The sequence below is a fragment of the Vombatus ursinus genome, unplaced genomic scaffold (assembly GCF_900497805.2).
Source record: "Vombatus ursinus unplaced genomic scaffold, bare-nosed wombat genome assembly UNPS02009173.1, whole genome shotgun sequence".
Lineage (NCBI taxonomy): Eukaryota > Metazoa > Chordata > Mammalia > Diprotodontia > Vombatidae > Vombatus > Vombatus ursinus.
In genome coordinates this window covers 4,887,469-4,901,658 of record NW_020948951.1, presented here as the reverse complement: position 1 = coordinate 4,901,658, position 14,190 = coordinate 4,887,469, and the positions used below count along the sequence as shown (strand labels likewise).

Genomic DNA, 14,190 nt, shown 5'->3' with positions numbered 1-14,190 from the left:
GGTCTAGGTTAGTGTAAAGGATTTTCTGTGGCCCCTTCCTTTCCCCACACTTGCAGGGTGTACCTAGCTGATGAGGCTGCTTGGAGAGGGGGAGAATGGTAGATGCCTCATTCCAGCTACCTGAGTGACTATGCCCCTTTCCCCAGGTATACAGACCCTGAGCCACCAGCTCCTAGGGGTGAAGGGGAAGAAGGGGAGAATAAGGCAGCTACAATGCTGTCTCTGGGAGTCAGAATGTTAGGAAAGGGAGATTATATAAATGAGAAAATTAAGCACCAGAAAGGGCAAGGGCCATGTGGTTACACAGCAAGGCAATGAAAAGAACAGGGACTGAAGTCCAGACATTCTGGTTCCAACTCCGGGCTCTCTCCATGCTATTCTCCTGCCTGGGCTCCTCTCTTCTTCTTCTCCAGCTCCCCTTCCAGGTGTGGCATCATGGCCTCTGCAGGGCCCCAACTGTGTCCAAGGCCTCAGCCTCCCTCCCGCTACAAGGGCTGTTCCACTGGACTTGGGAGCATGGGCTACACCCTGCAACCTCCACAGCCACTCAGGCCTGGGGACAAGGCCCTCGAAGGGTAGGTGTTCTGGCTCTCCCCATAGGCTCGCACTTAAGGAGTGGAGGGCTTTGGGTGTCCTTCCCTCCCTCCCCCAGGGGCAGTTCTTGTGAACTATGGAAGAGGTTTGATTCTGGCTACCCCAGCCCCAGGCAACCTGGTATAGCGGACAGAAAGCTAAAGTGGGAGTTAGGAAGACCCAGGTTCAAGTCTGCTTCCTGGAGCATTGGCTCTGTGGCGCTGGACCAGGCACTTGGAAGATTAAGGTATTCATCTGTCATCTAGAACTCCCACACGATCCTCCTTCCTGTGCTCCTCTCTTCTCTGGGTCTCCTTTCTCTATGGTGTGTCTCTCACACTCCCTGTGTGTCTGTCTGTCTGTCTGTCCTTGTGTGTGTGTCTCTCTCTGTCCATTCCTCTCTCCCTTACCCCCCTCTTCTCTACCTGCCTGTCTGTCCCTGTCTCTGCCTCTCTCCTTCTGTCTGTCCCTGTCCGTCCGTCCGTCTGTTTGTCTTTCTGTCTGTCCGTCTGTGTGTCTCTCTGTCTCTGTCACTCTCCGGCCTGAAATTCTGATAGGTAGCATTCATGCAGTGATTTAAGGTCTGCAAAGCACTTCAGAAATGTTATCTCACTTGATTCTAGGACTACCCTAAGAGGGGCTGTGTTTATTCCCACCCTAAGGATAAGGACACTGAGGCTGATAAAGGTTAAGTGAGTTACCCTGGGTCACCCAGCTAGTAAGATAGACAGGCAGGATTGAAATCTGGGCTTCTTGCTTTCCAAGTCCATTGCTGTCCAGTACGCTACCTAACTGCCTCATGGTAGAAATCTAGCCTTCCCCTTGAGCCTACGAGCCCACCCTGATTCTGAGGCCCCTTGGAAGGGGCTAACTGGCTACTGGCAAAGTCATAGAAGGAAGACAGCTCTGGTGCCCTCACTGCCACCACCAGGACTAGCCACATGCTTAGTATCTCAGTGAATAAGCATTTATTAAGCACCTACTATGTGCTAGGCCTTCAGGAATCACGGCATGATCTCAACTAGGTCTGTCACTCCTGTTTTCTCCCCCTACCCTCCAGGAACTGTAAGATGGGTGACTTCCTGGTGGCAGAGGCCCCGATCTGGCCCAATGGGGTCCCTGACCCCCAGCTGGTGAGGAACATCACAGCCCAAGTGGAGGCCTACTTCTCCAACGAGAATCTGGCCCAGGATGCCTTCCTCCTGAAGCACGTGCAGAAAAGCAAACTGGGCTTTGTCAGCATCAAGCTGCTCACCTCCTTCAAAAAGGTCCCTCCCTCCTTTCTTTCTCCCCAACTCCCTCTGGGCAGGGCTAGTGGGACTGTAGGCCAAGTTCCCTGGTAGGGGATGGGGATACAAAAAGATACCAGTCCCTGCCCTCAAGGAGCCTACATTTTATTGAGGGCAAAAAATCCTCCAATAAGTAAATATAAACTCTGGGTGAATAATTGGGGGGGGTGAGAGGGCACTGACGAAGGGGCAGGGGAGGGGAGGGGAGAGCGAAGATTGGCCTTAAGAGGCCCCACTTGAGCTGAGCTTTAAAAGGAATGGAGGATTTTAATAGATTGAGGGGAAAGCCATGGGAACAGGCTGGACAGAGGTGAGACGCAATCTTATGTTTGGGGAGCACAAAAAGCTGGAAGGTGGAACACAGCAGGAGGAGATAGTGTTCATAAGCCAAGTGTTTAAAGTCTAAGCAGAGGAGGGTGTATTTTATCCTGAATGCCAAAGACAGAGCTTCTCAATGGCTTCTTAGAGTAGCTTTAGGCACTTTGGGTCAGCAGCCCAAATCACCTCTGCCCCTTTCTGAATCTGAGCAGGGGCTCTGGCCTAAATCCCATCCTTCCTAAATGTTGTGGGTGGGGCCCTCTAGTATAGACAGCAAGGGCTGGGGTGCTGGGAAAGGGATGCCAAGCTGGGGTTGGAGGAGGTGAAATTGTTGGAGGAGGCTTTATTCAGACTTCAAAGGAAGGCCCTGCCAGTCTGGAAAACTCCCTGCTTTGGAGTGGGAGAGGGAAGAGGAATCCTCTTTCCCTTTATCTCATCTCAGGGCCTTAGCCTGGGTTTGGGGATCAGACCTGAATCCCCTCTGCATGTGTCTTTGTCCAGTCAGCACAGATCCCATGTCCTCACTTTCCCAGGTGAAGCATCTAACTCGTGATTGGCGCCTAACATGCTATGCCCTGCGCTCCTCAGCATTGCTGGAGGTGAATGAGGAGGGCACCAAAGTTCGTCGAAGGATCCCCGTCCCGGACTGGCTCTTGGGTCTGTCACACACCAAGCTGCTTCTGGTGTGGGAGAAGCCAGAGCCTGGGTCACTCAAGGAGGCTCATGTACCAGGAACCTCCCTTGCCATAGCTCAGCCCTCAGGCTTCCTGGCAGCTGTTAGCAGTCTCTTTGGCCCCTGTGGGGCCCTCACCTCCATTCGTGTCCTGCGGCCAGGCAAGAAACTCCCCCCAGATGTGCTGGCCTATACAGCCTGCTATCCTGAGCTTCTCCATCATCCCTGTGCCCTGGTCCAGTTTGAGAGCGTGGAGGCTGCTGGCCAGGCATTTACTACCTTGCAGGCAGACCGCAGGGGCTTCCATGTGGTGAGGCTGGCCAAAAAAAGCCATCGCAGGAATGGGACTGGGGTGGAGGGAGGCGGCACCACTCTGGCTGCCTGTACCAGCTCAGAGGCTAAGGAGCCCAAACCATCTCTCTCACCTCCTAACCTGCTGGGCCTCTTACCCACTACGGCACCCTCCTGGTCTTGCAGCCTCAGCCCTGTTCTGCCCCTGCCCAGGCTCAGTGTGAGTCGCCTACCCTATGGCCCTGATGGCACAAGAGGTTTTCACCACCCCATTGGACGTGGGCTACAGCCCTGACCAACCCCCCCCTCCCCCCAAGAGTAGACCAGAGCCCAGTGAGGAAGGAAGGAGTACGGGGAAGGGAGTGGCAGCAGTAGGGAAAGGTCCGTTCAGCTTGCTCATTTTTGTGACTATCTCCAATAAACAATGCCTCAGTTTCTGACTCAGTCCCTACCCCGAAGTTTAGGGAGCTGGGCGTGCTCACATCTCTGTGTACTCGAATCACAACCCTGACTTGGGGTTGGTATCTTTGGCCATGAGGAGGAGAAGAAGGACGAAGGCTGGGAAGCTGGAGCCAGGACTGAGCCTTTCCCTTCTACACCAGATCCAAGGTTGTGGTTCCTTGGGAGAATGGATCTGGGCTGCTAGGAAGGACCATGGGTTGGGATCCAGCATACTTGGCCTCAAGTCCCAGCACTGTCACTGATCAAAGTCCCTTCCCTCCATTTCCACTTCTGTTGTCTGCTCCAATCAACTAAGGGAGCTCCACCTGGGAGAAACAATCCTTCCATTTTCCTAGGGTTAGCAAATTCCCATCACTTACTCTTGAGAGACTCTCCTGTTCAAGTATTTACAGGAGCAGGGACTTTTCCCCTCCTTGATGCTTGCTAGAATTTAGTGATTAATGCTTGTGGACTCTACCCTAGGCCAGAGAGACAATGGATGGTTCCAGGTAGAACCTCCCTTTGGCGCCACACCCCCTTCCCCAACCTTCTCCTACTCTCAGCCCTTTCCTTCTGTTTCTGTCCTGTTTCTCCCGTCTGGTGCCTTCCATTGTTAAAACTCGCCTTTGTCCTAGAGATATTGAGCTGCTACTTCCATTTTCCTTATTTTTTTTCCCAGTGTTGATTGCTCCTCTCACAGCTTTCCCTTTCTTCCTCCCACCACTAACATCAGGTTAAGAGGATCAAGCATAGTCCCTTCGAGAAACTTCTACCCTACCCCACTGCTATCACCTAGTTAGTTTCCCTACCCTGATTTGAGATTCACTTTATCTGTCTGGATACCAACTTATCTACATCAAAGTTCAGTACCTGCCTTGTAATCTTCCTTTTCAACCCAAACCCTGCCCTCATGCTTGATGATTTCGGTGTTCATATGGTCTGAAGCCCTAGCCTTCCAGTTCATAGACCATCTGCACTCTGCCTCAGCTACACTCAGAGGTGGCCCCTTTTTTAGATCTTTCCAAGATTTTGAATTTGGAAAATCTTCTCCCTGATAGCAATCCTCTGTCATTCCACTTCTCCTATTTCCTCAGGCCTCTTTAAACCTGCTTTGTTCTCAAAAACAAAGCTCTGTTTGCCCTGCCTCTGAGAGCAGAATTAGGAGTAAGGATTACAGAGAGTTATATTTAGGTTCAATATCAAGAAAAACTTCCTAAGACATTGAGTCAGCTAAAGATAGAATGAATTATCTCAGTAGAGACTGGGTTACCCCTTAAGCAACAGGATTCTGGATGACTGCTTTTAGGGAACATTTTAGAGGGGATTCTTGGTCAAGTGTGGGTTGGACTAGAGGACCTTAGCACTTCAGTCCCTCCAAGATAGTGCAATCCATCACCTCTGTTCTGATGTCATTTTTCCCCCCTTTCACAGTCTTGATCCTATAATTAGCCAGGACTGTCTTCCCCACCCCCCAGAATCCCTTGGTTTCTTATTCTGTCCATAGCCTGCTAATCCTCAGTACCATGACATCTGCCTTCTCCAGTTCTTTGCTATTGAAGCAGGGACATCACAGAATTGTGCTTACTAGAGCCACTATAAATTCATGTTATCTATCTGGGTTCTCCCTGGTGTACAAGCCATCTCTTCATTAAACAAGAATTATCTACAGCTACTATTCCAATGGTTCTCTTCTCTTGTAATGAGATCATGAGTTCCCTTCTCTTCCCTCCCCTCCAAAATCTCTAGGCTTTCATTCATCTCCTTTGAAGCAGAGGTAGTCCTCTGGGCCAAAGTTAGCCCTCCATTTATGTACTTGAATTCATCCTTTCCCAGCTCTGAGGGGGTCACCCCATCAGCAATCCCTACCTCCATCTTTAATCTTTCCCCTTCTTTTGGTTCCTTCCCTGTTGCATACAAATAAGCCCAGTTCTCCTCCACATCACCACCATAAAATACCTCCCCTTGATTTTTGCCATCTCATCAAACCAGCATCAGTTTAAAAAAACAAAAACAAACTACTCTATACTCTGCCTCCACTTCATTCACCTCAATTCCTTGCAATTTAGCTTCTGGCCCTACTCTTCTCAAACTTCTCCTGGAGGTCAAGAATGATCTTTTAGTTACTAAGTCTAATGGCTTTTTCTCAGACCTCATTTTCCTCAACTTCTGCAACTTTCAGCACTGTTGTCGATATGTCATTCTGGCCTCCGTGATCCAGCCCTAGACTGTTCATTTTCATGTTTGACTCTTCCTTCTAAGACTTGCACCGGTACATCTTCAGTACGAGTATCTCACAAGTGTCTCTTGCACTCCTCTTCCTTATCTCATCCACTCCCATAGATTCCATGGTCACTTCTACAGGGATGATTCCCCATTCTATAGATCACCAGCACTGTCCTCTTCCCCTGTGTCCCTTTCGTCAACCAACCACTTCTGCTTGGATCTTTTGGAAATTCAAATGGAATTTATCTTCCATCACAAACCTGCCCCTTCCTCCAATTTCTCTATTTCTGTTGAGCCTGGGCTCAAGAAGATTAAAATCTCAAAGACTTCATTGGCTCTTATTTCCTTCTCATAGTTAATTTGCCAAATTCCACTTCTAGAACATTTCTTGTAGCTGTCACTGAGTCACCATCTTAGTTCAGGCTCTTAGAAACTCCCTAGACTGTTGTAATTGCTTTCTATTCTCCCTGCCAGCGTCTCCAAAGCATGGTTCACATAGCTGTCAAAATAATTTGCTTGCCAAGTCCTGTAAATTCTACTACAACGACACTGGCTCTCCAATTTGTTCCCCTCTCTCAGCTCACGTGGCTACAAGCCTAATTCATGCTCTCATTTTCTCTCACCTGGACTATCGCAACAGGCTCCTAATTGGGCTCCTGACCTCCAGTCTCTCCTCTTGTCAATGGATCCTTCACGTGGCTGCCAAAGTGATGTTCCTGAAGCAAAGGGCCTGGCTAATCCCCTGCTAAATAAGTTCCAGGAGCCCTGTTATCTCCAAGATCAAATATAAACTTCTCAGTTTGGCATGTAAAACCCTTCACAACTGGCTCCAATCAACTTTTCCACAAGCTTATTATAAATAACCCTCCTTTATCCACTCTGCATCCGGCCAAGTTGTGAGTTCCTAACACCCTTACCACCCACTATGTCTTTGCACAGGCTGTCCCCCATGGCTGGATACAGAAGCTTGACTCTGACTCCCAGACCCCTCTAAGTTTCCTTAAAAACTGAGTTCCAGCACCACCCACAAGAGGCTTTTCCTTATCCCTGCCCCCCATGTGCCAGTGTCTCACCTCACCATAAAATCACCTTGGGTTTTTGGTTGCTGTTTTTTGTTTTTGTTTGTTTGTTTCTTTTTTTATACCTACTCATTTACACATCGTCTCTCCCAATATCTCCGGGAGGGCATGCATTCACATGCCCAGAGCCTGATGTAGTGGGCACCTGATAAATACTGGTTGCTTACGCTCTTTCCACTTCCCTTCTCAACAACCATCGTTGGCTCCCTCCTTCCTCTAAGACACACTACAAACTCTTCAGCTTAGCTTGGTGCTTAAGGCACTCGGCAATCTAGTGCCAAGCCCCACCTCATCATCTACAGTTTGGCGAGAATGGACCACTAATTGTTCCTAGAGCTTGGTGGGTGGTCTCTGCCTGCGGTTCCTTCATTCACAGCAACTGTCCCCTACACCTGGGCTGCTCTCCTTTCTCACCTCCCCCTCTCACTTTTCTTCCTTCAGCACTGGTGCATCGCCCTCAATGAATCCTCATCCCCTCCCAGCTTAGCTCCCCCTTCTTACACTTGCCCAGAGTGCCTTGTTTGACCTCTTTGTCTCCATGACCTTGTGGTGAAGAGCTTATGTCAGTCCACTGAAGGCAGGGACCGCGCACAGTAACTTGCCCATAGGCAGTTAGCTGAATTTGCTCAATTGTCTGCACCTCCCTGGATTGCTTTGTATCGATTTACTGCACACATGTTTTCTGCCCAGTAGAACCTAAGGTTCTGGAGGGCAGAGATTACTTCATTTTTGACCCAGGTGATCCCAACACCAAGCCCAGGGGCTGGCACACAGTAGGTGCTTAATAATGCTTCTCGAATTGAATCAATCTTTAAAACAAAGGAGTTGGTGTGGACAGACAGTCACGTCAATTGGGTGACATTCTATGATATGATAAGCTGTTCTCTTCTCCACAGGCTTAGAGCATTCTCAGTTTATAGAGATTTACTTCCCTTTCTGCTCAGGATGTTTCACAGGGAGGTGGGAAAGGGCTGCTAGAAGAGGCCAGGAGTTAGAAACATGAATCCTGGTTCCAGCTCAGCCACCACCTCATTGTATCACCTTGGGCCAGCCTTCACCCCCCCCCCCCCCCCCGCCCAGCCCCGGTCTATGGGCCCCTTCCCTTATCTGTAAAATGAAGGAGGGTTTGGGATTAGATCATCTCTGAGGTCCTTTCCATCTCAAGGACTCTGTGACCCAGCCCATCCCTGCCCCTAGGACTCATGGGGCTCTGGTCCCCCCTGCCCATGGGAGCCTCCATCCTCAGGTCTTGTGTAGGGGGCAGGGAGGATGGGCCAGAGCCATATCAGATACATTTTAATAGAATTTTGGGGACAGACTGGCCGTCCACAAGCACATCCCCCCTACCCCCCGGGTCCCCTCTATTTCCTTAGCCCAAGGGGCTCATCAAGGGTCTGGCCTGGGCCCCAGGCCCTTCTGTCCTCCCTCAACTGGGCCGGTAGCCAGCTTAGACTTGACTCCAGGCTTCGCCTTCTTGGAGGCAGCACCCAATTTCTTCTTCCCAGGGGGTTTAAGCCGTGGAGTCGGGGGGGTTCCCCCACCTGGGCAGGGCTTGGGAGTGGGTGGGACAGTTGTCAGGTCCCACTTGATCTCCTCATCCAAGGCTTTGAAGTTATAGAAATAGTCCATGTTAGAGACGGTGTCTAAGATCTCGGGAACACTGTAGTCAAAGGAGAGCAGCTCGTCGGGCAGGTTGAGGGATCGGATGTCGCTGGATGAATTGTCACAGGTCCCTGGTGGTGGTGGAGGGCCGGGGCCATTCCTAGGCAGGCCCACGCCCCCCAGGCCCTCCCGGGGGGACCCCTCAGGCTCCATGTTGGCAGGGGAGCAGTCAAACAGCTTCATGGCATCCTCGAGTAACACCTTCTCAGGTAGCACAAAAGGCTTCGGTGCCCCCAGGGCCTTGTCGTCCTCCAGCCGGGGGGACTCCTCGGCCTCCTGGGGGGCTTGGGCTGGCACCGACTCCATGGCTGCTGGGGGAGGCTGTTCCCCAGAGCAGCAAGGAGGTGGTGGGAAGATAAGGCTGGCCACAGCCCCTGTGCCGTCCTTCAGCTCCTTGGACTTGTCTGCATAGGCGGGAAAGCTCAGTGGCTCAGGGCCTTGTACCTGGCTTAGTCGGCCCTTGAGGTGACCATAGGTCCCAGGCTGAAGCAGCGGTTCCCCAGGCAATGTGATGAGCAGCTGAGGAATCTTGTTCTCCTTGGCAGCTGGGGGGCCCAGCCCATCTTTCTGTAGGTGTGGGGGTAGCTCCAGGAAAGAGGGGGGCACCTCACTCAGTGATGCTGCCACAAAGCCCAAGGGCTCGGGGCCTGGGGCTGGAGTGGGCCCCTCGGGTGGGAAGTATGGCACCAAGTACTGGGGTGTGCCAGGCACAGACTGGTAGTGGGGGTATGGTGTGGGCTGTACTGGTGCCTTGAGGTAGCGCTGAGGGTCCAAGAGGTAGCTGCCTGGGGACACAGCCCCATTGCTCCTACCACCCGCCCCACTGCCCCCAGCAGTAGCCAGCTTGTACAAAGATGACTGCCTGAAATCTGTGGTGGCCCACTCAATCCGGTAGATGCGAGGGTCAAAGAAACAGCCGCAGGGCGCCATCTGGAAACCTGGGGCCGCAGTACACAGGGTTGTGAGTGGGGAGGAGACATTTCCAGCTCCCAGGACCCTCCCTTACCCTCTTCTAACTTGACCAGCGGGTTGGTTCCCCAGGACCTATGGGAGTTTCCTCTGTCCCTGGAGGGGATGCTGCCCCTTGGCTTCTTAAGGTCCCATGGTCCCCCAAGGCTATGGGCCCATGCAGGCAATCCTAATGGACCAGGGTAGACAAAGAGCCCTCCCACCCTGTAGCTGTAGTTGGCTATTCCCATCCTGGAAACCCCCAAGCTCAGGCTCAGCCCCTAGTTGTTGATGTGCAGTTTAAGTTATAGAACCAGGTATAAAAAGAGAATTGCAGCTGGTCTGGCAAGAGGAGAGACTGAGGGGGAATATGGTGGAATCTCTCAGAAGGAACAAACTGTACTGTGTCTCTCTCCTGCCTAGGGAGGAGTGCCTAGGGGGCCCAAGCCTTTACTGGCCTCCCAGGAGGAGTTAGGACAGCAATAGTAGACATTAGCAATGAGAGTCACCAGCCTTGGGGGGGCTAGGATCAGGGCTGACTGCACGCAGGGGAAAGCAACAAGGGGCAGGGGCCTGTCGCCATGGGCCAGGAGCTCCTATCCTTGACTCCCCCCAAGCCGCTGGACCCTGGGCACAGAACGTACCTGCTGGCGGAGACGGAAACACTTCTTTCTCTTGATTTTGGGGATGGTATAGACTGGATGATGCTGAGAGGCGGGAGCAGCAGGAGGAAGGTGAAGTAAAGGGTAGAGAAAGAAGGGGAGAGAGGGCTCTTAGGCAGGAAGGCCAGAGGCAAAAAGGACATGTAGCTAAGATCTAGGGAACTCGATGGTCCAGGAATGCCAAGGACATGAGGCCGGGAGTGCTGCTGGACTCCCAAAAGGAAGGCTGTCAGCAGGACTTTCCTTGAGCTTGGCCTTGTAATTAGATCCCCGCGACCCCACCAAGTGACAGGTTCAGGCTGGACTGCTCCTAGCACATTACTGAGCCATCCAAGGATGGCTTTGAGAGTCTCATTCCCAGCCTTATTCCTCTCTCTGGGAACAGAGCCCTACAATGGCGACTTGGAGGAGCAAGGGTTTGAAATAGCAATGGGACCTCAGATTCTCCACATCCCAGGATCTGAACTCCAGGATCCAGGCTTTGGAGGACCTGGTCTCCCTCTCTCCATTCCCTTTAGGATTCTGTCAATCCCCCAGTCAACTTCTGGGTCTACCTCAACTCAAAGTCCCTGAGGCCCCTGTGGGGCTTCTGCTCCCGACTGGACCTGCTGTAGAATGGATGATTGATGGGGACAGGAAGAAAACTTACCGACAGAGGGGAGGGGCTCAGGGAAGGCCTGGATAGGCCGGCTCGCTGGGCTTTCTGGCTTGTCCAAGGGCCGGGGGCTGTAGGTCTCACGGGCTGCTGCGTAGAAGGCTTTTGAGCGCTGCATGACTGAGGCGGCTCCTGGCAGGAGGCCGAACCTTCGCCCAGCCCGCGGGTGAGGTGGGTGGGAAGAATGGGGTCGGAATGTTACAGGGGGCAGGCAGGTTCTGTTTGCATGGTTACTCCAGAAGGGTTCCGGGTGGGTCCTGGAGGTTCCGAGATGCCCAGTCATGCTCTGGGAAGGGTGGGAGGGAAGGTGGCGGATCTAGTCCTAGCCTTGTGACCTGGTCACCTCTTCACGATGAACCAAGAGCTAAGACATGCCCCTCTTCTATCCTCTAAGCGTAGGGATGAAATCTCCAGTATTGAAAGGTGCTTTGAGATCAGCTAAGGGGAACTTTGGAGAAAGGTAGTCATTTTTGTTCCTGGGGCTGGAAAGGGAAGGCAGGGGAGGCCACAGGGGACTGAGTGGTTTTACTAATCAGGACTGCTCATAAAGGCATCCTGGAAGTGCGGGGAATGATGAGTAAAAGAAGAGGGGCAATGAGAGGAGAGGGTGGACAGCTGGCGTGTGTCCGCTGTGTTTTATGTATGAGATTAAGCAGCAGAGCAGAAAGGACACTGAATGAACAGTCAGGAGACTTGGGTTTGGGTCCTGCTTCTACTGCTTACTAGTTGAGTAAGTGTGCGCAAATCATTTCATTGGAGTCTGTTTTCTCATCCATAAAATGGGATATTACCTTCATTTTACAGATGAGGAAACTGGGGCTAAAAGAGTTAAATAACTTGCCCATTGCCACCCGGCTAGTAAATGTTGGAGGCAAGATTTGAATGCTGGTCTCCCTTACTCCAAGTCCGGTCAAGTTATGGCGAGGAAATACAGAGAGGAAAAGATAATAGCGGGAGTTTGAATGCGGGGCAAAAGGGCTCTTCCAGTGTTTTGGGGTCCTCCCGGTATCGAGGGAGCTGAGAGCTACCTACCAAGGGGCCTAGCAGGGATGGAGACACTGACTGTCCATCTGACTTGGGCTCTGCCTTCCTATGTATGTATGGCTCATAAAGAATTACAGAATCTCAGTACTGGAAAGGAGTGCATCTGGTCAGACCCATACCCACGCAGATATGCTTTCTACAATGTCTCCAACAGATGATCATGTAGCCTCTGATAGGAAACTGGCCCCCTCCAAAGCTGCCTGTTCTACTTTGGAACAACTATGACTGTGAGGCAGGATTTTCTGAATTTGTGCTAGACCCCAACATCTAGGAACAGTGTGGCCTGGCTGGGGGGGAGGGGAGAGAGGTGGGGCACTGACCCGGGCTAAAGTCTTTCAGGGGTGAAAGGGAAACCTACACCAGAGCCCAAGTCCTAGCTGCCACTTTCAGTTCCAGACTGAAACCGAGAGGGCTGTTGGAGGATAATAATAACAGAATCTCAGCTGTAACACAGGGGTTCTTAACCCGGGCTCCAGGACCCTCGAGTTGCTGATGAATAAATTTCAGGGGACCAGTGAAAGTGTATGGGAAAATGACATCTTCCTTATTAGCCTTTGGCCTCCTTTGTAATCCTAGAGATCCCATTCTGTGCTTTTTTTCAAGTATTCTTGTGAGGAGTCCGTTGGCTGGGCGAGGCTGCCAAAGAGGTCCCCACCACGGGAGAGGCGAAGAACCCCTGGGTCAACTGCCCCAAAGTTCACAAAGCACTTTCCTCACAACGCGGGGAAGAGTTGGAGCAGAGATCATGATGGCCATTCTCTGGCCACCCTTTCCAGCTGGGCCCAGACCCCACTCCCCTTAGGTAGTGGAGGTGGACTCAGTCTTGAGAATGAGTCCCTAGGGATGCCACCAGACAGTGCTGATGCTGGAGGAAGGAGGTGCCGTGCCCCACCCCCACCAATGTCATTGTCCTAGGGCAAATCCATGACTGCCACATGGTGGTGCTCTCATCCTCACTTTGCTGCGCGGTCTTAGCTGGATCACTCCTCCAATCTTTGCATGAGTTTTTTCATCCGTCAAATGGGAATAAACATCTTTACCTGCTGAGGACCAAGTGAGAGTCTGTCCAAGTGCTATGGAACGGAAGACGTGCTCCACAAACACATGGGAAGGATATGACATGTACTCTAGCCCAGAGTGCCAAAATGTCAGGATTGGAAGGACCGTGGGAGACCATGTAGTCCCATCACCTCCTTTTATAGATGGGGAAAAAAAGACCCACAAGGGACAAAAGAATCACCCCCAGGGATATGTCTAGCAAGGGGCTGGCCTGAGGCTCAAAATCAGGACCCACAGACATCTTAAATTCAAGCCATGCCAAAGTGATTTCATTATCTTCCCTCTAACCTCCTCCCCTCTTCCTGACTTCCCTATTACATCGGATGGCACCACCATCTTCCTAGTCACCCGGGTTCAAAACGTAGGTATCATCAACTCACTCTCACCCCCATCCTCTATGTTGCCAAGTCCCATCTTTTTGTTATTGTTGTTTGTCCTTCATTCTTGAGGAAGACCATGACATAGGGAGGTGATGCCATGACTTGCAAGTGAACTGGATTTAAGTGAGGCAGGGCTGTGCAGTCACCAGCCTCACTTTCTCCTCTGAAGCCATCTGGGTCCAGTGTCAGGATATAGATCAGGATGTCTGGAGGTGGCCCTGGCTGCAGTGGGAGACCTTGGCCTTTTTAAGTTAAGGTTCTTCCCTGTCCATTTAACCTCTGGAACACCTCCTCTCCCCTGACGCTGCCACCCTTCCAGTGCATAATGCTAGGTATATCTGTCTTGAGTCTCTCCCCACTCCAATCCACCGTCCACTAGTTGCCAAAGTGATCTTCCTAAATTGAAGGTCTGCCCATGTCACCCCCACTCCCCCATCAAAAACCTCCACTTACTACCTGTCACTTCCAGGATCAAGTATAAACTGTTCTACCTGGCATTCAAAGCCCTTCATCACCAGCCCCCTCCCCACTTTCCAGTCTTCTTACACTTTAGTCCCCTCCCCCTTTCCAACCAGTGACACTGGCCTCCTTGTGGTTTCTCCAATATTTCATTCCATCTCCTAATCTTCATTTTCTGGCTTTCTTCAAGCCCCAGCTAAAAAAAAAAATCTCACCTTCTGCAGGAAGCCTCTCAACCACCCCCTTCCCCTGTATCACTGCGTGGGCCTTCCTTCTGTTGATTTTCTCCAATTTATCCTGTATTTCTCTTGAATATACATAATTGTTTACATGTTGGATCCCCCACCCCCATTAAACTGTGAGCTCCCTGTGGGCAGAGACTGTCTTGTGTCTTTCTTTGTACTCCAGAGCTGGTGCCTGGTAAACAGTAAGCA

General features: G+C 51.5%; 1 protein-coding gene across 1 annotated transcript; it reads right to left on the bottom strand.

Moving 5' to 3' along the window:
- Window positions 1-8,273: 8,273 nt before the first annotated feature.
- Window positions 8,274-10,932, bottom strand: PRR22 (proline rich 22). The gene is made up of 3 exons (XM_027850925.1): window positions 10,809-10,932; window positions 10,142-10,204; window positions 8,274-9,487 (listed from the first exon to the last, which is right to left on the bottom strand). The coding sequence occupies exons 1-3, from the start codon at window positions 10,930-10,932 to the stop codon at window positions 8,274-8,276; spliced, it is 1,401 nt and encodes a 466-aa protein (XP_027706726.1).
- Between the last annotated feature and the right edge of the window lie 3,258 nt (window positions 10,933-14,190).